At 52.2% G+C, this 22,242-nt stretch overlaps 2 protein-coding genes across 2 annotated transcripts; one reads left to right on the top strand and one right to left on the bottom strand.

Moving 5' to 3' along the window:
* Window positions 1-7,586: 7,586 nt before the first annotated feature.
* Window positions 7,587-8,893, top strand: SPBR_05954 (uncharacterized protein; the record flags this gene model as incomplete). The annotated part of the gene is made up of 2 exons (XM_040764216.1): window positions 7,587-7,742; window positions 7,805-8,893. 2 exons carry the CDS (start codon window positions 7,587-7,589, stop codon window positions 8,891-8,893), a joined length of 1,245 nt encoding a protein of 414 aa, XP_040622440.1.
* Window positions 8,894-17,477: 8,584 nt separating this feature from the next.
* SPBR_05558 (uncharacterized protein) lies at window positions 17,478-20,774 on the bottom strand (the record flags this gene model as incomplete). Its single annotated transcript, XM_040763821.1, has 2 exons — window positions 17,478-20,451; window positions 20,686-20,774. 2 exons carry the CDS (start codon window positions 20,772-20,774, stop codon window positions 17,478-17,480), a joined length of 3,063 nt encoding a protein of 1,020 aa, XP_040622439.1.
* Between the last annotated feature and the right edge of the window lie 1,468 nt (window positions 20,775-22,242).

Below are 22,242 nucleotides of genomic sequence, written 5' to 3'. Positions count from 1 at the left end.
TCTTCCTATGTACGCTGCGGCGAGAAACTGAACGTGAGACCTAAGTCGAGTAGCGGAAATAAACGTCAGATGTACGTATGCAAGGCACTTGTCGACTTGGGATTTGTCGACTTTGTGTCAGTTTGTTGACCTGGCTGGACCACATCAAAAATCAGACCATCTCGAGCCCACGTTCCTTAAACGCCTCGTCGGCTTCATACGAGCGTACACCGTCAGTCTCCACAGAGCCCGCATGAACGGAGGACGTGCGCTTGTACAAGTCTCTTTCACAGTCTTGTTAGGCCCTCATTTGCCTCTTTTCTCACTCCTCTCTCTCTTTGCCAGTGTCGGTCGGCGTTGTTGCTCGTATGTGCGTGCTTCTTTGCCCTCTCTCGTCCCGTTTCTTTGTTTCTTTTTGACCTGGCTGTCCAGCGAAGCGTGACATGGCAGACAGAATGGCGTTGCAGATTTGCAGGTGATCTTGTTTGGTGTTGGGACGGCGCTGCAGAATTTGGACAACCTCGAGAATATGTGACAGCCTAACGAGAGCACGAGCACGCTCTCTCCTCCCCTAACTCGTTTCTTCGGCGGCCCATCGACCTTTCTATGACGCGCTCGTCTATTATTGCATACACGTACGGAGTACAGTAATGTGCCTTCGCCGTACACTGTCCTTAGATTGCGCGTAATTCGTCGTATTGCAAATAATAGAATAATGAAACTGCCTAATCGGGCAAGAGGTCTCGCGGAAAGCATCAAATGCCTCGAAATACATCATCATCGACCTCCACAGAGAGCTGCCAGCGCATCCTCCTACAAGGCCACATCTTGCGCGCCTCTTGTACAAATTAGGAAGTAGGCCTTCTACCTGAGCAAGACTGAACTTTAATTGCCACTGTCGGGTTCGACAGAGGCGCTCGGAATGTGAAGATGGCAGAAACACGAAACTAGACCGCTCAGAAACATCTAGACCCGACCAACAGACATGATTCGCCTCCTCCTACTACAAGCCGGCCTCGGCCTGCACTCAGACGGCGAGAGGCGGCGAAGAAAATGGCAGACAAAATGGCAGACAAAATGGCAGACTATCAAACCTGACACCAGGACCGTTCACTTTCATCCCTTTTCCCCTCTCCCTTTTCTCTGTGCTTCTGTCGCTTCCTTCCATCGCCTCCCCCTCCGTTCGTTGTTTAGGATCTGATGTCGTGCCTTGCCATTTTCTGGCTTCTCCTGCAAATTTGGTGTCGTCGATCGCATCACACTAAATTCGAATGATCAACCGAGTTCGACCCATACCCCAAGCCCTACACCACATTTTAAAAGTTTATTTCAAGACCCTGGCTCAATCAAAGCTCGTTAAACACCACCCCAACTCTTCACTACACGCGCACGATTCTCTTGACATATATGTCTATGTACATGTACTGGCATTCGCTTTTGCTATCGTTGAGCAGTTTGTCCTCTCTGCTGTGCTAATCGTAGCCTTCGGCACTGCTCGTCGGCATTTTCCATCGGGATTTAGGGAGGAACAAGACGTAACAGACGCAGATAGATGAACCATGGAACGGGAACCAGCGATACCGGCCGCCGTTTCCTTGGTGAGGCAAATCGACGTAAAGCGCGAATAAAAAGAGAGCAAACCATGAGTTGGATCTGTTGGCTCTAACGAAGCACTTCGGCAAACTGGTTCGTTGTTTTGTTGTTCCCGGCGTTCTGAACAATTACATTGTCTTCCGGCTGTTACTATTTCCGAATGGCCTGGGAAAGCACCTCTCTGGCCAGACCAACGAAATAAAGTGTCTGTTGGCGGCGAAGTCTTCAGCATTTAGATCCCAGTTACTTGCGTTTCAGATGCCTTAGAGGCCGTTGTATTAGTAGTATTTTTTATGACTGTTTTTCTCTTGACAACACGTATTCTGGCGCCGTCGATGCACTTTGCCTAATTTAACTCTTGTTGGGGGCCCTTTTGCACTTGTACGCATTGCTTGACGCAGTCCATTTTGGTGTCGGTCCTGGTGCTCCTCGTGCTCCTCGAATGTATTGCAGCTTTTCAGGTGTACATTTACGACGCGTGACGTAGCACATGAGGCAATTATGACTATTAACACGGCTGCACGAGGCTAACTCGGATTCGGTGCGAATATCAAAGTCTAGTTTCAAGTCTAGAACTGCAATGTCAACGTCGCAGTTCGCTGCCTTCAACTACAAGCCTCATCGCCCGTCATCGCCGTCACTCTAGGCACTCCAATCACTGGCAGTCGGAGTAGCTGCTGTAAGTCGTACTTCCCAACGGGCTGCCTCGTCCAACACACTCTCGCTCTCACGTTTGGAGCAGCTTTTGCAAGGCCGGCCCTTGCGCCTCTCGGTCTGCGCCCGGCAGAAATTTCAGAGTAGCTTCTCCTAAACGAGGACTTGGAAACACAAAGGAAACAGCTGGAAATACAGGAAAATTCAAGGAAAATTCAGAGCGCGGGCATAAAGATCACAGGAGAGAAAGGCGCTATGCTCTTCGAAATAGCCTTACCAGAAGAGGCTCCAATTCTGATCGCCGCTAAGGATGTGACCCAAATGGTGCTAGGAGTGTGCTAGAGAACAAACAGCCTTGGACTAAACCGTGAAGAGAGCCTTGCAGCTGGAGGGGGGGGGGGAGGGGGGCAAAGCCGAGAGGACGCGGGGCCGTAGCAGAACCCTACAGCGAGGACATTAGTGGACAGAGCCGGGTCCTGTCCACTAATGTGGTGAGCAGTTGCCAGACATGGTGCGTGTTTGGGCACTCTGGACGCTGGACGCTGGGCATGCTCATCGCTCACCGTCGCTCCTTCTGTCGCTCTGTCTATCCGCGATGCAATGAGCATTTGCATTTCGTCATACTCTGATCGCACTTTCCGCCAGCTGCCTTCGCCGGACGCTCCTGCCGTGTGTTGTTCTTGACTCTTGCCTTCTTTGAAGTTGTACCTGGTGTCTCTCTTGCCATCCGGTGTCTGTCGAGACAACGGAGTTATTTGCCCACTTTCGCTCCTTCCTCTGCATCCGTCTGGCAACCCCCGCATCTTTACAATGAAACGTCCATCGCCGTAATTGTTCGTTTTTTTTTTTTTTTTTTTTTTTTTTTTTTTGATATTTGATATCGTTTCTGTCCCGCTCACTGCCATCTTTGTCTCCCTCTGTCTCTGTTTCACTCTTTGATAAAGCCACCTCCACTCTGTCTTTATCTCTGTTCCTTGTTCTCCCCATTCTTGGCTTTTCACGGCCTATCGGAAACGCGGGCACCAGGATGGAGCTGCGGCTAGCAATGCGCCAGCTGCCCTGTTGGCGCTACAGTTGTTTCCTCTAACCTTGTACAGTAGCTTGAGCTTCCTCGAGCTTCCTCGACTTGCGATCCCGAGCTCTATCGAGCTCATTTGCAGAATCACGTCGAAAGGCATCATGGATCAACAAGAGGTGCGACCGTCAAGAAGCGACTTTTGAAGTTTGCTTCACTTGTCTCTTCATACCCTCCTGTCTTCACTTTTGTCTTGACGTCATGTCCATGCCCCGCTGCTAGAATTGCTTTCGTCAGAGACATTGGCTTTGCGTCGATCTGCAGCATCGACATTGGCCGTCGGCTGCACTTGTTGCTGGACAAGGTCTTGCGCTGAAGCTCGATCTCCCTGTGAAGCTATGTCTCTTCTCGCATCTCACCTCGTCTCTTTGCAATGCATTTTTTTTGTCTCTAATTCAGCTTGGTTCTTGTATCGCTGCTCCTTGTCTCCATGGGGCGAATATTAGCGTGAGTGCAGATAGAATAGGTGCTTTTTGCTGCCTCTTCCGTAATGTATCATCAGTGTAAATCGTGGCCCATCTCTCCTGCTTATCCGCATACGTCTTTCCTAGGTGCATATTTGCTTTTTTGTAGCATTCTTTTGCTGCTCTTACAATATCGATCAGAAAACCTGGGCTGGCCTCTTTCAAAGCTCCTCGAATCCTTCCACTAGGAATGTGGGAAGTGAGACATGTTCCATTCCATTGTCTTTGTTCCTGGTGATTGTCTCTCCTTTTTATTTCCTGACTGCTTTATCTCCCATGTCTCCAAGCCCACACAAGTTTCTTTTGGGTCTAGCGAGATCGTTTGCAAGTGAGACATTGCCTGCAATCAACCGCACAAAAACGGCCGACGGGGTACGGAAAGTTTGGACGACCAGAGGCGGAAAAAGGTTTAAAGGTAACGGCGTAGTTGGGCCGTAAATGGAAACAGGCCTAGTTGCAGGGAGGCGAAAAATAAATTAGAGAATTAAGTGATGGAAAAGGCTGGACCGAAGCAGTTACAAAAAAGAAACCATGGACGTGGAGCAGCGATGTACTTTTTTGCTTCAGTGTTTCTCGTCTGAATGTAGATGTTTGCTCTCCCGTCTTGTCTTTGTCTATTCTCATTTGATTCTGCGTGCTTCCTCCCGTCGTCTTGGAATGCCTTTGTCTTTTTGCATGCGGAAGAATTTCGTGCTTGACCTGCTGCGTTTTCCGTTCGAACACGCAATGCATATTGCGCCCGCGCCTTGGTTGTGCATACATACGCACTTCGCAGTTGTGGTGCGTCCGTCTTATCGCCCACTCGTTGCAGCTACACGTAGCCTGCGCTGCAGACTTGCATGATCTTCTGCAAAAGACGCAAGGCAGTAAAGAAGGAGTAGAAAACGGCTCACAGGGCCGTTGAGGCAAGCAAGAATGCCTAATGCCCCGTAGAAAATAGACAGATATGAAAAGAAAGCCACGGATTAATACCAGAATTGAGATACAAAACCGTTGACGAGACCCTTGTTGCGCGACTGGAATGTCATGAGGACAGCCGACTCCCTCCCTTCCCTTCCTCCCCGCCGTCTCTCCTGCGTGCCTCCCTGCTTGCCATGCTGCAATTCCCCTTTCCCACCAGCCCACCTTGCATGTTTTATTAATTTGCATTCTTCTGCTTTTCTAAGGAATACGTTCCAGAGTTGTCAACCCCTCCCCATAACTCAACGGCAAGCAGTGCTGGTTTGTGTCCTACTCGTGTAAAGTCGCACCCATATACGACGTCCTCCGTACGGCACAGGGTTTTATTTCAGTTCGGAATGCGTCAGAAAATCATGTACACAGAGGTCAAGGTGGCTTCAGAAAATAGAAATGCAGTCGATGCTACTTTACATTAAACAAGACAAAGAAGGATATACGCACAAGTAGCTTGCTGAGATGCCTCACAGAAAACGACAAAGGAAGCGAGAGACTGTACAAGAATGACGAAGAAGAAGCAAACCAATCAGGCCATGTACAGCGTCGAAATCGACCCAGCAGCAGTCACCAACCCGATCATGTCATCATGAGCTCTGAACCGGAGCTGCCTGGGCCTTTTCTGAACCTTTTTGAAAGACTCTGCTCGGCCACTGGTCTTTTCTCCTCTGGCCCATGTGTGTGATTCGTCCAATGCTATCACGTTTCTCATCTCCTTCTCCCCGGCCCTTCGTCCTCTCCTCTCCAACGTTCAATGGCAGCACACTGCAACGGGACACATTCCGAAGCGCCCCACTCGATAGTCTCCAATCAAAGCCTGTCCAGATCAAGATAATACTCCCCAGCCTAAATCGACGCCCAGGAGCGTCCCAAGACTTCCCAGGACTTCTTCCCAAGACAAGGACAATGGAAAATCTCGCCTGCCACAACGTCTCTAGCACGCCGCAGAGCACGCCACGCTGGTAAACTGCCACTGGCGTACTGCTACAGACGTGCTCCCGTACAGACCCAGGCGAAAAAGGGCATTCTCTGTGGGCCAGTACTTGGACCTCGACACCAGAAAGTCTTTCCATACCAATCTGTTTTGGGCGTCTTTATGCGCGACAGCGGCTTAGCGGCCACTTAGCGGGTGTTTCGGTTAGCGTGCAGTGGCAGATTCGCCTGTAGTGCTGGAAACACTACTGCTGGACAGACCCAAACCAGCTGCACGGCACTAAAAGCTGCCAAAACCCGCCTAAGAAGACTGTGATGGGGCAAAAAACAGACACCCCCACTGGGTCTTCCGTACACACCCCGCCCCTCTTACCGTCTCGGCCTCTCGAGCCCTCTCTACAGCGCTAAGGTGCGTGCACTGCTGCTTCTCCCCTCGTCTCTATCGGCTCTGGGAGCAGACCCACTCCACCCCATTCCCTACGTCCCGGTCGCTCCATTCCTTGGGCCCAGGCCCTTCCTTTTCTGGCTGTCTTCAGCGCCCTCTGAAGAGGAGGACAGCACTGGCGGCCCTCTGCCCATTAATTATGGGCAGAGGAGACATCGTAAGAGAAACTTCACACCACCCACGCAAGCTTGTGGGCCATGCGTTCGTACATCACGACGACGTCAGACGCACGGAATGAAAGAAACTAATACTCGGAAACAATATGCGCACAACGTGCTCTGTCCTCGTATCTTTGACTTGTCTACAACCTCATACCACTTTGAATCTGTCCTGGCCGAAACATTCATTTCTTGTACATTGTCTGGCCCATGGCTCCTCCTTCAATCTACTGTCCTTCCCGTTTTGTTCTGCTCCATCCATGTTCGCTCCTTCCCATGCTGCCATGTTCGTAGGCTTGTATGCTTGTATGCTTGTATGCTTTCGTCATTGTCTCAGCCCCGCCAAAATAGCATGTCCAAGACACTGTCACCGAGACATTTCACCCACGAGGAAACCTCGACCGAGAACAGCGTACATTCCAGTCAGGAGCAAAGGCAGGAACCCGAACACAAAATTAAGAAAGTACCTTTCTACCGCTTGCGCAAATCCCGGTCCTACGCCCCCATAAAAAATAAGACTGAAAACAACCAGAAGCCACAGGGACGCTGTTACCTACCGAGGCTGTTCTTCTGCAGTTTCTGACCGGGCCTGCTCAGCTCCTTCTGGCAATCGCTACAGGCCTCTCTCTGGCGTCGATTTTCTTGTAAGTGTTCACCTCCTTTGAGCAGTGTCCCATAGTGGCTCGGCACTACTTCTTCACGTCTCTCTATATGCCTTTCTTTCCTGGCGGTGCATTTTGTACTTCCCCCCTAGTCGGCCGGCCCAATGTACCGCGCCTGCTAGACCAGTCGTTCGCTACTTCCCTCTCTTTCACACCCTTCCCTCCTTCCCCCATCTTCGCAATCACCCCCCCCCCCCCCTACCTCTTTCGTCGTTCTCCCCTTCCCTCCTTCCCTACCATGATCTACGCCAGTGAACCCTACCTCTCTGCCCGTAGTCCCATCTCTTCTGTGGTCGATCACAGCGCTCCACCTTACTTGGGGCTCTAGCCTGGGCTCTATCAGAAGCGGAAGGCACAACCAACAGTCTTGCCAACGTATAAGATATCTTCGCTTCCCCTCCCACCTTCACTCCTGCCTTCCCCGTCACATCCCATACCTTCTTCTCTTCTTTTATTTTCAAACACTTAATTTTGGAAACTTGGATATCTTTTCTTGCTTCCTTTCTCCTTCACGCCAAAGGTATCCAGTCTTCGTCCCCTTTCGACAACAGATTTTAGTCCTTAATCTCCATTGTTACCGCGGTCGTTTTCTCTCGCCCAAGCACCACCTGTCTCACCTTCCCATACACTCACTTTCCACATATGCCTCTGTCAAACAATCTTTTCGAAATGGACGGCTCAGACAATATTTACGACAATATCAACGACGACAGCATGTCGCCGCACGATACCAACGGCTTCGCCTTCGGCGCCTTTGACGGCGAGACCTTTGTCGATGTCGACCAGAGCGCCTTCGCCGAGCCCCTCTCCAGCTCCACGTCTCCTGTGAGTATGCCGTTGGACAAAATCAAAACAAAAGCAGGTGACAGGTGTCTAATAGCGCCCAGTTTCAGTACGCCATGCCGTACGACATGGAGGTCGGTGCGGAGGCGAGCTTGCCCAGCCCGCAGACCAACAACCACTCGCCTGCCAGCACTGGCGCCGTGGACATGATGGGCGTCGGCCTTCTTGGTGTTGCGGAGTCGCAGATGCCCGTCGTCTCAGCACACATTCGCAGCAACCCGGGCTCCTTCTCGTCCGTGGCTACGTCCGCTACTGCCGTGTCCCAGATGGCCACCGGTATGGCCGGCCTCGACGTGGACGGCCCGCTGATCAAGCAGGAGCTCTCGCCTGGTCCCAACATGGGCCATGTTACGCCCCCCATGGACACGGCCGTTCTTGTGGCCATGCCTAGTGCGCCTGTTGAGACTGCGCCTGCCCCTGCCGCCCCTGCCGCACCGGCTTCCAAGGCCCCTGCCAAGCGCAAGCGGGAGAACCGCTACAAGAACGCGCCTCCTGCCGTGCTGTCCCGCCGCCGTGCGCAGAACCGGGCTTCGCAGCGCGCCTACCGCGAGCGCAAGGACCAGCGCATCCGCGATCTGGAGGCCGAGCTGACCGCAGCCCGTACCGAGAACGAGAACTGCAAGCGCCAGCTGGCCAACATACAGCGCGAGATCATGACCCACCGCGTCGGCAGCACCCTGGCCGCGACTAACGGCCCCGGCCCCAATCACCCGCCGCGTGCCATGTCCATGTCGGCCATGCCGCCTCAGATGCAGATGCTGCCCAACGGCCAGATGGTTCGGATGCAGCAGATGCCCCTCAACATGATGAACCATCCTGGCATGGTCCCCATGCAGCACGGTTTCCCCATGAACCCCCAGGAGATGCATTCGCAGGGAATTCACCCCCAGGGTATTTCCATGCCTCCCCAGGGGATGCCCCCTCAAGGTATCCCGCAGCAGGGTATGCCTCCTCCTCAGGGAATGCCCCCCAACCAGGGAATGCCTCCCAGCCAGGGAATGCCTCCCAGCCAGGGAATGCCTCCCAGCCAGGGAATGCCCCCCAACCAGGGAATGCCCCCCAACCAAGGAATGCCTCCCCATCAGGGTATGCCTCCCAACCAGGGCCCGTCTCCCGATGACTTCAACATGTAAAAACATCCTCAATTTCTTCATCCAACCTTAATTGTGTTTTCATGTTGGATTTTGACTCGGCATTTACATGGGAGTTACTTTGGCATTTCCTGGATCCGGTTACTGTTTTGGTTTCCTTCATTTTTGGCTTTATTTTTCTTTGGTTTTATATTGTTTTTATTCCCTCCCCTTCCTTTCCCTCGTCAGGAAAAAGGTGCAAAGCTGCTATTGGCCTCTCCACAAGGCAGGCGGCACTACTGTTTTTTTTCTTGTTTTCGGTAGGACTGACGATCCTTTTCATATGTTGGGGACTCTCGTTGTTTGCCCTGCACCAGAGACACGAATGTGCTGTTCATGTTGGTTTGCATCTTATTTCTTTTTCGGTTTTATCGTGGGACGTGCTATTCTTTCTGGAGTATGGGGCTACTGGATAGGGACTAGAATTACGGCCTTGGTGGGAAATACTCGGGGAAGTACAAAAGAAGAGCGCAAGGGACCTTTGCCCTCCGCATCTTCATCCGCTTTTGTTAGTTCTTTTATTTTTTTGCCGCTTTTTTTCGCAGACGCTCAGCGTGTCTTGAAAGCTCTCCAACTCTTTCAGACTCAAGAGGCTGCACCTCAACAATAATACTATTAATACTTTCAGTCACAAAATCGTCTTGGGTATTGTTCATGAGGCAAAAAAGGAGTGGGCTGTCCTATAGACCACCGCCCCCCTCCAAAAGCTTGGCCATATGCTAACCTTACGTTCTTGCCATACTTTGCGTCATGACTCTCTGCATGTTGCAACTTTCGGAGCTTGATGCGTTCACTTGACCAATATGCGACCGTTTTTTGTCTTCTCTAGGTGGCTATTTTGATTTTATTGTTTTTTTTTCTGTCTTGCTAACAGTGGTTTGCCACCATCCGCGCCCGTAGTATTCCCTCCCGCACTGTTCTTACGCAGTGCCAAACGGCTTATACTTCTACAAGCCTGTCAAAGTGGCTATTCATATCCAAGAATGACTGTTTATCTCCGATACTAGTCGGCATTTATGCATCCAACAACTTATGGTCTCCATCACATGTAAAGCAGAAAGGCGAGCCCTAAGATGTCTGTCAGGTCACAGGAACACACAATTTTGTGGTGACGTGGCCGCACTTTTTTGTCTTCTCATGTCGATGTCCTGTTGGGCATGTCTCTGCATCCGGCCCCGTTCCTCCACGATTTTTTTTTCAATGCCTCTACGCCAGGGCAGCCGTTTCATCTCTCCCTGTCCAAGGAGCCTGTGCCTTGAACCGGTCATGGCACTCGAGTAAGCATTTGTTTACAAAACGAAAATTTTTGAAGCGACGAGGTAAAGATGGCAACGATGGAATCGAGACATCACCACAAATTGAGCGCGTCTCTCTACGATGATTTTTGATAAACCCAGGCCGGTGGAGAGCAATATAGCGCTGTGGATAGCAATGGGAGCCAATTTGGCGCCTGCGGTGGGAAGAGCGGCCCCATAAAACAAAGGGTTCAATTCCGTGGGCCATTCGTAGAGTAGGGTGGGTTTAGGGGACAAAGAGAGTGCGAAGACGAGAACGACACAACGGCATGCATGAGCTCTGGTTGCATGTGAATGAGGGCATTATCACTGCCAATACTCGGCGTCGTTGACCATGAAAATGGCATCATGCATTGCTTGTCTACACCCTCGCCACTGAACACTACCAGAGACGATGATGGCATGGCCTTGCCAGCGCCAGCTTCGTCCGAGTCGGCTTCAGACTTTGGTTTTCACTTTTTGCCTCATGGTGAGCTCCCGTTTGCTGAGGGTTTTGTTCCATTTATTCGCTGGCCATGTTTCCATCGCAGCTTCCCCTCTTTTCATCGTCTGTAGCTCTGTCATCTGACTCGGGGACTGACTCTTACGAAAAAAGCCGGCGGCTGTGTGATGACACTTTGATTTTGTTAGTTTCATCTGGCCGTGAAGCTTTGAAGATGTTGATGCGTTGTCGTCGGCGTTAAGGCCCTAGTTCACTGTTGGTTTTGTTTACCGGGGTGGCGGGTACAGAGAGGGCAGGCAAGCGGGAGATAGGCCCCCCACCATTGGCGTGCGTGCTTCAGAGGGCTTCAAAGGTCTTCAGCGCCTGCTTCAGTGCGCAAGACTGCCCGATCAGTGCGCCGTAGCGTGCACAGGTGCCGCACGATAGCGGCGATCCACAGTCTGAGGGGCTCTTGTCTTTTACTGCCCGTGCACTATATTTGGGATGCACTATGGAGTGGTGCGCACGACAGACAGAAAGTGCTTTGGCGGTCATTACAGGCGCTGCGGTCGATCTTTGCGGGGTGCATGCTTCTTGTTGAGCCCCAAAGTCTCTCTGGTGTCGCTCTTCAAGTATTTTTGCCCTACAGCGACTGGTGTGGTACAAAGGTCGTAGCGTGCGGTAGCTGGTGACCCACCTTTTTGGGGGCGTGTTAATGAATGTAGAGGGAAGGAGACGACGGGAACGAAGGCACATGCTAAACAAGCCCGGCAAACCCATCGTATCTCGCAATCCCAGCGCATTCGCTCAAAAACAGCTCGTTGATTGCCACCGCTTGTTGCACCACATGCAAATAGCAAATCTACGACTCGCCTTTTAGTTCTGCATCGCCGCTTCAGGCTCGAGGTATCCGTTCTATGGGGATTCATAGTGCGGGTACCTGCAGGGAAGGAGCGACAAAGAAACAGACGCTTGGCCCCAGAAGGAAAGAGCGGGCATTATCGCACCACTTCGGTGTGGTAGGGTGAGAGAAGGAGGAGAGGTGGTGAGCGTCTCCACCTTGGCTCTTGCGTAGCTGGAACGTGTGCGAAGAGGACGGAGGGAGGTTGCTCCACTGAACATTTGATTGGTTGGCACCACAGAGAGTTGGCAGAAAACGGAAAGACTGAGATATGCATCACGAGAAGATGTAATTTATCAGCTGATGAATCACGTGGAGGACATAGGGTAAATTGTGGGGCGGTTGTATGAAGATTGCCTAGCAATTTGGGGGCATCTGGCCATACACTGAATTCAACAAAGACTCGCCCAGACGTGCGATACCCACTCTTTTCATAATATTTTCTGATCGGCACTAGTGCCGCCCCACTGCCCCTCCATCTTTTTTTGGCGAGGTAGAGAGCCGCCAATCACTTGCGACTTCCACGTCGAGCACCCATACAGCCACCCGTACTTACTCCAATCGTCTCGGGAAGCGCATTTTGGTCTGCTGCGGTTTCCTTTGTTTGCAGCTGCCCGTCCACAGAACCCACTTTTCGGCAGGGCTCGATTGCAGGTCAATCGTCGATTGTGTCGCGCCTTCTTCCTTTGTCGGCTTTACTGGTCACTGCGCCAGCTTCTTCAGCAGCTGCAGGGACTCGTTTTCGTCGTTTTGCCTTTCTTTTTGCAGCTGAGACAAATGTTTCGTAGCTGAAAGAAAAAGCAAACGACGTGGAAAGACCGAGACGCCATGCGCAAAGCAGACAACATCAAGCCGCAATACGAGTCTCCAGAGAGCCCACTCCTGCCGAAAACGGCAACGAAATGCGCGTCTCCCATTCTGTTCTCGGCCATTCGCCCCGTTCGACTGTACTTCTGCTGATCGGCAATGCACGTCATACCCGAGCTCTGTGGGTCGTTTGGTCCTGTCTCTGACGTTTTCGGGATGTGAAGAAATATAAACAGGCAGAAAATTGTCTCTGAGATCACTGTGGCCAATTCGGTTGAGTGCTGTATTTTAAGGTGGTCCCTGCAGAGTGGACTCGGCAGTTTCTTGGCGGGGAACGCGGGAAGGTGCAGGGGGTGAAAAGCACGGACGCAGGCGCTCGCTCGGGACGCACAGTGCTCCTTCCGATTTCTTCGCACAGGCCTTTTCAGCCCACCCAGGAGAATGGTTCGTCCAATCACGTGTGTCTGAGCGACTAACAACACCCAACAGGGTAACTCGCCAACTGCACACAGTCTTAAGACCTGGGACCGGCCTGGACTTTGCGTGTGGTATTCACCAAAATCAGCCACAAGCCGCTACGAATGCGATGCCAAAGAGTTGAACAGTATTCGAAGTGCTACTGGGACACAGAGGGGCTTTAGCAGTCGTACCTGTCACTAGGGCATCATTCTCGACCTTTTTACGCCTTTTCTACTCAATATGATAGTCTGTCGATGCTAATATCAGGTAGACTGGAAAGTACGAGAGAGGAACAGAGACAAATAGACAAGGGAGCAGAGAGGAAGCGCAGAAGAGGGTGCGCAGCAAGCCGCTAAGTCGCTGGGGCTAACACCAAAGGGATAGTTAGTGGTTGCGATATTCACTAGCCACCGTCACGAGGAAGAGCGAGAAGACGGATAGGACAAAACAATGGCAATCAGAGTGCTGTTCAAAGAGCCTCCTAAAGAATGGCCGCCACTGTGGAGAGGGGGGTGCAAAGAGCGACGAAAAGGAACAGGATGGGGGAAAGCTAAATGTCGTGAGAGTGATTCGCGGTTCGTTCTTCGTGGCTGTGGATAAAGGTTCAGATTTGCATTTAGAGTCCGTCTGGGTGTCTCGTCTTTCTCTACTTTGTGCTGTTCTGCCAGTTGTATGAGCTGTATTTCCACATGCAAAGCTCTGGGCATTAACCGAAAACTTGCTTGGATACGAAAAGTAAAATCGACATATGCTGTTGTGAAAAGACTATAAACTGTGCAATCAATGCCCAGGGATGAGAGGTAGCATAATTATTGGGGTGCTTTCTTATTAGAATTCCAAAGTGTTGACTTCAGCATTGTGAAACTGTAGAATGAAAGCCTAGAGGTATTGATTCTCAGATGCTGAGACTCTCTTAACCTCGACTCCCCAACTCGTCACACAATTTCAGCGCCGCCAAGGAGCTCATTAGAATCGCCTAAAACTTCTCAAGGACACGATGCCGCGCTAGACAGTCGGATGTACCACGCTAAAGGGGGTACAAAGGGAAGACACAATGCAAATGCACTGCAAATGCACTGCAACTGCACTGCACCTGCACTGCACCTGCCATTATGTCGCGGCCAGTGTTCGCTAATTGCGGGCGCCGCGGGCGCCGGTCTCCACCGGACCCAGGCGCGGATCCTCACGCCGGTGCGGCTGCTTTTCCTTCCGTTGGACTTGGCTCCCTTTACTTTCCTTTTCGCTTCTCATTCGCTTCCCATGGTCCCCTTCTTGCCGGATCCTTGCCGCTTCCCCTCTTCTCCTCTTCTCCTTTTCTCCTCTTCTCTTTCACCTCTTTTCTTCTTCTCACCTCTTGCTTACCCGCATTCCCTCTTTGCACCCTCCTTCTCTCCAGCAAGCCACCAATAGCCTTCAGAAGTCGCCAGCAGCCATCAATAGTCACAAGCCACACTTTTTGCGAGTCTTTGTTGAATATGTTAATGGTCCATTGATTGGCCTTTCTCCGCTTCTTCAGGTCTTGGCAACCATACTATCCCGCTCGTACGATTCTGTTTCTTGACTACAGCAGTGACGACAGAAGTGGATGTATTGGCTTTTTCCGCTACAAGCTTGCCATTGCAGATAGTCTGGGATATTTTGTTTCTCGTTTGCCCCTTTTGTCCAGTCCAAGAACGGGAGCTCGGAGAGGCCCACAACCGGATGTCGTTTGTGCATCCATTGGGTCTTGGTCCCCCATTTCAGGCGGCGGAGCCCCAAGGCGCTACCTCCTTAAGTTGGAAACCCCGAGAGAAAAATAGGGGCCCTGATGGGGCGTATATTGTGTGTGCTCCGCTGGTACAGGAAGAGGGTTCAATTGAACAAGTGAAACAAAAAATGGGTTTAGAGCTAAACAGCCCGGCTTGGCCGGAATTCCTATGACCTTCCGAGGGTTAGTCCGTCCGGAGCTGCTCTATCGTAACGGGGAGTAAAAACCGGAGCTTGTTGCCTTGTTTAGGTAGTTTCCGTCGTTTCTTTCAGCCAAGAATGAAGGCACAAACGTCGGGGCCATGACGGTAATGGAAGGTAAATACAATGGACAAACCAAGTGGCCTCATGGTCTCGTCATCTCTTCGCGGACAGCCCCGTCGTTGACATACATACTCCTTCTCGGCGACAGGGTCTTTGCCGGGGAATGGGAGGTTGCCATCGTGAAATTTTCTAGTTTATGTGTATATATGTCACATCTTTGTTGACCGTCGGCAACTTACACCGATGTCGCCATCCTATGCACTCGAGGCAACTGGCTCTCATAAACTTTTACTCTTCCAAGTGGTCGGATATTGTCAGCCTCTAATGGATATTGTTAAAAGCAACATCATTCAAACGCGTGTCACCAACGTGCAACACCGAACACGTGGCGCTGCAGTCATCCGTTTGAGGACTATATTCTCGTGTAAATAGATGCTCGTCTACGAGTTCCACTTAGTCACGTGCCGAGGGTCGTCCCGGAGATGCAAAATATTAATTAAAACATAGAATCCATAAATACAAGCTTGGAAGGCAACAAAAAAAGAACCTTCTCAAAAGTCTAATGATCAGACAGTCCCGACGGTCCTGGCAAACCTAGACCAGAACGCCGCCAACACGTCACGTCTCCCGGCATTTGGTATTTTTGACGTTCACGTATCCGGTTTTTGAAACCCGCAGAGTGGCTAACCCTCAGTGGCAATTGACATATTTCACGACCGTTGGCTAGCAGAATATTCGTGGCTCATGGCTGGGTCACAAAATCTTTGAAGGCAATAACTCGCAAAAAAAAAAAAAAAAAAAAAAAAAAAAAAGCCAAGTCGACCGGCACGGTGCGGGTACGCAAGATGCAATGTAAGAAAATTCAAGTTCTCGCCTTTTAATCACAGAAAAGTGACGAGATCAATTGGAATAAAACGTTTGCCAAAGATGAACGAATGTTGCGTCATGTTATGTTTTGTTCATAGAGAGATGCATTGCTCCAGATGGAATGTGAGAAAACTAAGAAGTACGGGAAGCCTGAGAGAATGACAGAATGAGACAAAGAAAGGATAAACAAATCGCACGATCGTGATACAAGAAATATCATTAAAGTCGGACCACGCCAAGACACCGACATCCGGAGGCTGTGGAACTTATAGGACTCCGATATAGTGGTAACAGTACGTCGAAACATGCCATCCAACGTCATGGTACCTAAAGTCAGAGAACGGACGACTGGAGTCCGCCTCATTCGGTCTGATGCCTCTTTTCGGATAGAAAAATATCTCGGAAGTGGCGCCGGCCATGTGGGCAGATAGGGTTGATTGATGGGTGAGTCTCGTCCGCCCCGTCAGGGTCCTCTCAACCGAGGCAAATATTGTAAGACAAAAGAGAGAGAAGAAGCGAAATCTGATTCGTTCCTCGGACACGCATCTCGTATGTTTATTATCTAAGGTCGGGAGAGATATCTCCCGACTTCCCATCGACTTCGTATAGAAAAAAGCCTAAGTGCTAGGGGCGCGTATGAGTCCAGAATCAACAGGTCGAGGCGCAAAGGGTGACGTTTTTCGAGGGGTATCACGAACTACGCGGCCATCTCCGTCTAATCTTGACTGCAACTGTGCGGCGTTCACAAAACTCCATCACATTGTATGATCCTCGTCTGATCAATTTGATGGCCAGACCGGTTGCGTTTCCACGTTCAGTCTCCAGCTTTTGACCTCTAGTGTTTTGGTCTCGTCCTGGTCAGGCACATCTTGACCGTCCGACAAAGACTAACCATTCCGGGTGGCTGGATGACAAAAAAGACATTTGAAAGTAACGACATCCCTTGCAATCAAAATGAAGGGCAAATCCTAGGCTGTACTTCCAGAGCATCGTCACTAAGCCGCGGTTCCTGACCAGCGATAAACCTGGCTCTCGAGAAATCGCGAAGCAAAAGGTTTCAACGATGCCAGCTGGACCAACAGGGCAGCATCGACAACAAGGAGGAGAGGCAATGGTACTCAGAACGGGGGTGGTTGGGGGAATGGGGACTCTGCACAGGAGAGAGTAACAAGTCTGAAATGTGCCAAACGAATGTGATGGTAGGAGCTAAAATATATTGTTCCTAGGGAGTAGTTCGAGACGGATTTGGCTTTTCGTGCTCTGAAACGGATAATCGATCATTGATGTGGCTGCCTGCGTTGTTTTTCCATGCACAATTTGATCGATGAACGGTTTTCATGGCAGCATAACTGTACAGCGATAAGTCAATTGAATTTAATACATATATCATATAACAAATTGCACTTGAATTTATGATGGTGCAGCAGTATCTATGCTTCACGGAACATTACTTTCAATTGATTCAGACGCCTTTTCGTTTAATATTTTTATAACAACCACTTTCCACGTCAAAAATGTGACTTGAAACATGGAGTAATAAAGCAAAAGACAAAAGACACGAATACAGTCCATGCACTCGTTCTTTGGGTATATGACGCCAGCTGGCACCAGCCGTTCCTTCCGCATCGTACGCCGATGATGGTTCCTTCCTTTGCCAGATGCTTTCCGATCCCTCTTTCCTTTCCAAGGGTCCTTCCCAATTAACCCCTTCATTATTCAGGGGCAGACCCCAGACACGGCACCAATTGTTTCTTTCGCTGCGTTACTGTCGTCACCGAATCTTCTCTCCACAGCAAAGGCATCATCACCTACTGCCTCGTGCACACGTCACGCATAGCTCCGTGCGGCATCCAGGGGCATTAGCGGCCCACTCGAAAACGTGCAGTGCCCGACAATGCTGTCGATGTTGTCGTCTTCCACCTGGCCTTGCAGGGTTCCATCGCTCAACAGACCCTCCCGCGTCAGGCCACGCCGTCGGTTGTATCCCTGGTAAGGGTGGTGGTACGCCGGTACAGGACCCCATGCAAGCGGTCGCAGCCACAGCGGCAAGGGCCCGCCGTTGCTGCCGTTTCGTCTCGTCATCTCGGTCGGCATCTCCTCGGGTGTCGGGTGGCAGCGTGCACTGATGACCGCACTGCACGAGCCTCCCGACAGGGTCAGTGGGTTGCCGCCGAGCGAGGCGTTGGGCGGCGGTGTACGGCGTGCACCAAGAACGACCACCATAAAAGCAAGGCCAACCAGAAGGACCAAGATGACGACCAAGCCAATACCGCTGAAGCCAAGGAGGGCGAGACGTGTCGAGCTGGAATCGTTGTCGTTGCCAGAAGTGATGGCCTCCACGGCCTCCACACCCGTGACGACGACACTTTGGCCGAGGGCAAAGACGATGCCCGCCACCAGCGTCAGCAGCGTCCAGTGCCACGGCTGCGGCAGCGTGAGGTACAGTGATGTGGTCTGGTGGCCCCGCGGGCGGTAGGATACGCGCAGCGGGTGGCGTCCGTGCTGCTGGAGCTGGTCGTTGCGCTGGTGCTGGTGGGTGGCAATGTATTGCGCAAACTCGTGCGACAAGAAGTAACCCGAGACATGCGTATCGACGACGAAGTAGAGGACGGCGACGCCCAGATACGGTAGACTGCCCAAAAGGGCCACAGATGTCATCCACGAGGTGGACGACGACGATGCCAACGACCCGAACACGGCGCTCGACAACGGTGAAATCTGGCCAAAGGTGCCGAGGCGGTTGTTCCTCGACACGACAACCACTAGGGCAGCCAGAGCGAGGCCGACAACGGTCCACCAGACGACAGCACCCACGAACCACTGCACGAGGGAGACCGACTGGAACCAAAAGTAGTTGTTCTTGTTGCTGCTACCTTCGCCATCACTCGCCGGGGCCTCCAAGAACATGGGCTGCATAATATTCTCCGGCTGTTGGGCGGACTGACCGGAGCCGTTGGTTTCAGTTGAAACCCGAGTCCGTGGCGGACCAAACTGGGGCAGACGAGGCATGTCGACCATGCTCTTCCAGACGCCGTGCCGCACCACGTCTGCTTTGCTGAGAAGACAGGCGCCCCTCGTCGTCGGGTCTGGGTCGCGCAAAAACGAGGCCACAGCGTCGCCGAGTGTGATGAGCGGCGCGTGTCGGAAGTGGCGGTGGGCCTTGCGTGGGAGCAGCATGTATGCAAAGCACAAGGCGGTCACCATATTAAGGCCAACAACGGCACTCAGAAGAGACGTGTTGAGGGTGACAATGCACATGGTCGTCGCAGCGTCGTCCGTGTTGCTGGCAGACTGGGCCGCTGCAGCCGTTGTGACAGCCTCCTGAACCAGACAAAAAGCAACCGTGTTCTCGTTAATGATAAATGACGACCGGTCACTGCTCTCGCTGTCGCCGGTTGTAATCTGAAACACGGACGAACTGCTGCTGCTGCTGCTTCCCAATCTCTCGTCGGCGGCCAGAAGCACCGACCCGGCCGGTGCCGTTTCAACGACGGAACTGTTTGTTGCTTGAATGCCATCCACGGTTGCATCGGTGAGTACGATCAAGACTGCGCTGAAGTTGGTGGTGCTGATGGATGTGGCAGCGCTGTCACTTTCGACATCATTAATGTCAAACAGAGACAAACCCGCCTGCACCATGGACATGGTCGATGCTGACGACGGCGACTCCAGGCACTCTCCTGCCGTGAGGTTTGTCAGCGTTGGCTGTTTTGTATTTGACGCCAACTGCTGCAGCTGCAGGATGGTAACCCGGTCCAGACCGCCCGCGTTGCTGGACGAGGCGTTGCTAAACGGATCACCATCCAAGAACGACGGCGTCACGAGCAGCACGTTGTATGAAGGCACCGCCATCGATGACTGCGGAGCGACAAGGACAACGTTGACCAATGCGCCATACAGAACTGTCGATGCCATTGCCACAGCTACCACGACCAGGGCCAACACGGCACGGGCCTTGCGCAGTCCGAGAAGAAATGCGATATTGCGCAGCGACGGCACCCCGATATCGAGCCATCGCCGCGTGGCGTGGGCCGCGTCGAGCTCGGCACGCGTCGGGCTGCTGAGAATGTGGAAGACGTACTGCGCGCCAGCCAGTAGGGCCACCGAGAACAAGGCCAAAACAGCCCGGAGCAGCCATGCCACGGGGTGGGCACCTGCACACGAGGTGCCACGCGTGTCCATGATGGGCACGGCACGGCTCGTATAAAGAGTGGCCAAAGCGTTCGACTTGCCGCCACGGTGCAGCACCGTCCGTGCTACGACGAGACCGACGAGAGCAACCACGGAGATTATGATAATCATTGTGCCGTGGAGAGCCACGCCCGCCTTCCAGCCGTGCCCCACGAAGCGGCGCCGCCGTGCTGGCCACCTCCTCTGCCCCATCGGACCAGAGCTGCGACGCTTTTCGTTGCTGTTGTTGTTGTAGTAGTCGGAGTTGGTGCGTCGCCATATCGGCTCGTCCGATCGCCGGTAGTCTGGGCTCGGCAGCGGTTGTCCGTCACCTCCACCGCGGAGGCCAAGACGGCCGTCGTGATCGGTGCTGCTGCTGACGAGGTTCTCCTGCGACAGGGCTTCTTCTGCTCGCTGTCGTTCCATTTTGCGCTGTGCCACCGTCTCGGGGGTCTCGCCACGCAGGTAGTTGATGACATAGTCGGGGATCAGCGAGCGGCGGAGAGTTGACTTGTTGTCGTCATCGTCGTCGTCGTCTCTGCTGATGTACTCGGCTCCATATCCCCTGACGGCGCCTCTCCGAGGCTGCCACGTGGCGCGGTAGTTGGGCGGAAGATGGACCTCTTCTGGACTGGAGACGATGGTGGAAGAGGGAGATTGTGGAACGGGTGGCAGAGCATATGTGTTGTCTTCGAGAGAGACGCTCTGGAAAGGCCACTGGACGGTCTGGCGGGCAAGGCGCGGCTTTTTTCGTGGTTGTGGGCGTGAGCCGATTCTGGTAGGTGAGCCAGTGATTCCAAATACGAAGAAAAATAGAGAGAGAAAGAGAGAGGAGACAGAGGGGGGACAGAGGACCTGGACTCACCTCCGGATCTGAGTCACCTCGCCGTTGTCGTCCCAGGCATATTTGTCGGCCTGGGTGCCGTGGTCGCGGGGCGGGATGACAATCTCCATCACGGCGAGGAGGCGATGTGCCCTGAAGAGGAAGAGCACGTGTTGGGTTTTGTTATGTCGAGTGCAGTCGAGTCATTTGTGACAGGCGCGGAGAGACAACGACTAGATGAACTGAGTGGTACAGTAGTTGAAGATTATCATATGCTGTTGCTGGATTTGGCTCAACGAGAAACAAGAATCGGCAAAAGAACCAGGAAACGGAAACAAAAGTCTTATGAGAGAGGAATAAGAGAGAGATGAGGCTCAGCGACGGAGGACGAAGGATGACGGGCGGCGGCCTTGTACGAATGACGAGTGATGAGTGGGCAAAGGGGAGGCGGGGAGGATCTGTTTTACATACCGACCCTGGTCCAGTTTGGGTGATCGTGCAAGGATGCACAATTATGCATGCACAGGAACTGAGAGGGGGCAAGTGGAGGTGTGTGTTTACTGCTTCGGGCGTGTCGTCTGATATGGGGGAGGAATAGTATTGACGACATAAAAGGGCGCAGAATAATAAGGGGTGGAAAAAAGAAAACATAGAACAGGGGCAAAAAGAAAAAGAAAGAGGGCTGGTTAGGACGCACATGCAACGACATGGGAGCCGCACAGACGTACATCGTAGACGTGCAGTCGGCCTGTCTGACTCTAGCGACAAGCGTGCATTTTTATCGTCTCATATTCTTTTGTTCATTCAGCTGATTCCGTTCGGTTTATGCCATCTGAACACAATTTGTTTTGTGTGGCTGTAGTAACAAACCTCTCGCAGAAAGTCATCAAGTCAACAGACTAGCCCTCTTGCGTGCTTAGTGGTTGTAGCGCAAAGTGCGTAGGGCGGATGATCGCCGCGAATTGCAGTCGGTCAGCGGGACGGAAGCGATGCACAGCCACCGGTGTTGGTGGCAAATGGGAATTCGCAAGTATATAAATATCAAGACCCAGGACCTTTATCAGCAAATTGCCGGTGCGTCCCCCCTCAACGACTAAAATTTGTCTTCACAGCATTTGCTCAGATGGGTTTAGAATTTATGTATCCTTGGAGGGACGCACCTTTTGATTGATCGAAATCACTAGGATCGGGGGCTATCACTGCTAATGATGAGCTGCCACTTTTTGCGTGGCAGCAAACAACTGAAGCAAAAAAAAAAAAGAAAAGCGAACGAGAAACGGTTCGGTACGGCCCAGTGGTCAGTTTCGGAGTTGCTCGGTTGGCAGTTATGGTGCTTGCAGCCGTGTGTCGAGAACTGCTCTCTATCACAGCCAAAATGCGAGGCCGTTTGGTGAGCCGGCGCTACAACCAGTCTTGGTGTCGGATGGTTGCTGGTAGTCGAGATTGATTCACAAGGGAAGAAGGCTGAAAAGTGTACGACAGTACCAAGTGGCATCCTAAAAGAGTGACAGAGAAGAGAGGACGGAGAGGAGAGGACAGAGAGGAGAGGACAGAAAAGAGAGTCTTGTTGTTATGATAGAACTCAGCTCGCGTCATCTG

The sequence above is a fragment of the Sporothrix brasiliensis genome, assembly GCF_000820605.1.
Source record: "Sporothrix brasiliensis 5110 chromosome Unknown Cont15, whole genome shotgun sequence".
Taxonomy (NCBI): domain Eukaryota; kingdom Fungi; phylum Ascomycota; class Sordariomycetes; order Ophiostomatales; family Ophiostomataceae; genus Sporothrix; species Sporothrix brasiliensis.
Note: the sequence above shows the minus strand (reverse complement) of the source record. Positions and strands in the feature narration are given on the sequence as shown.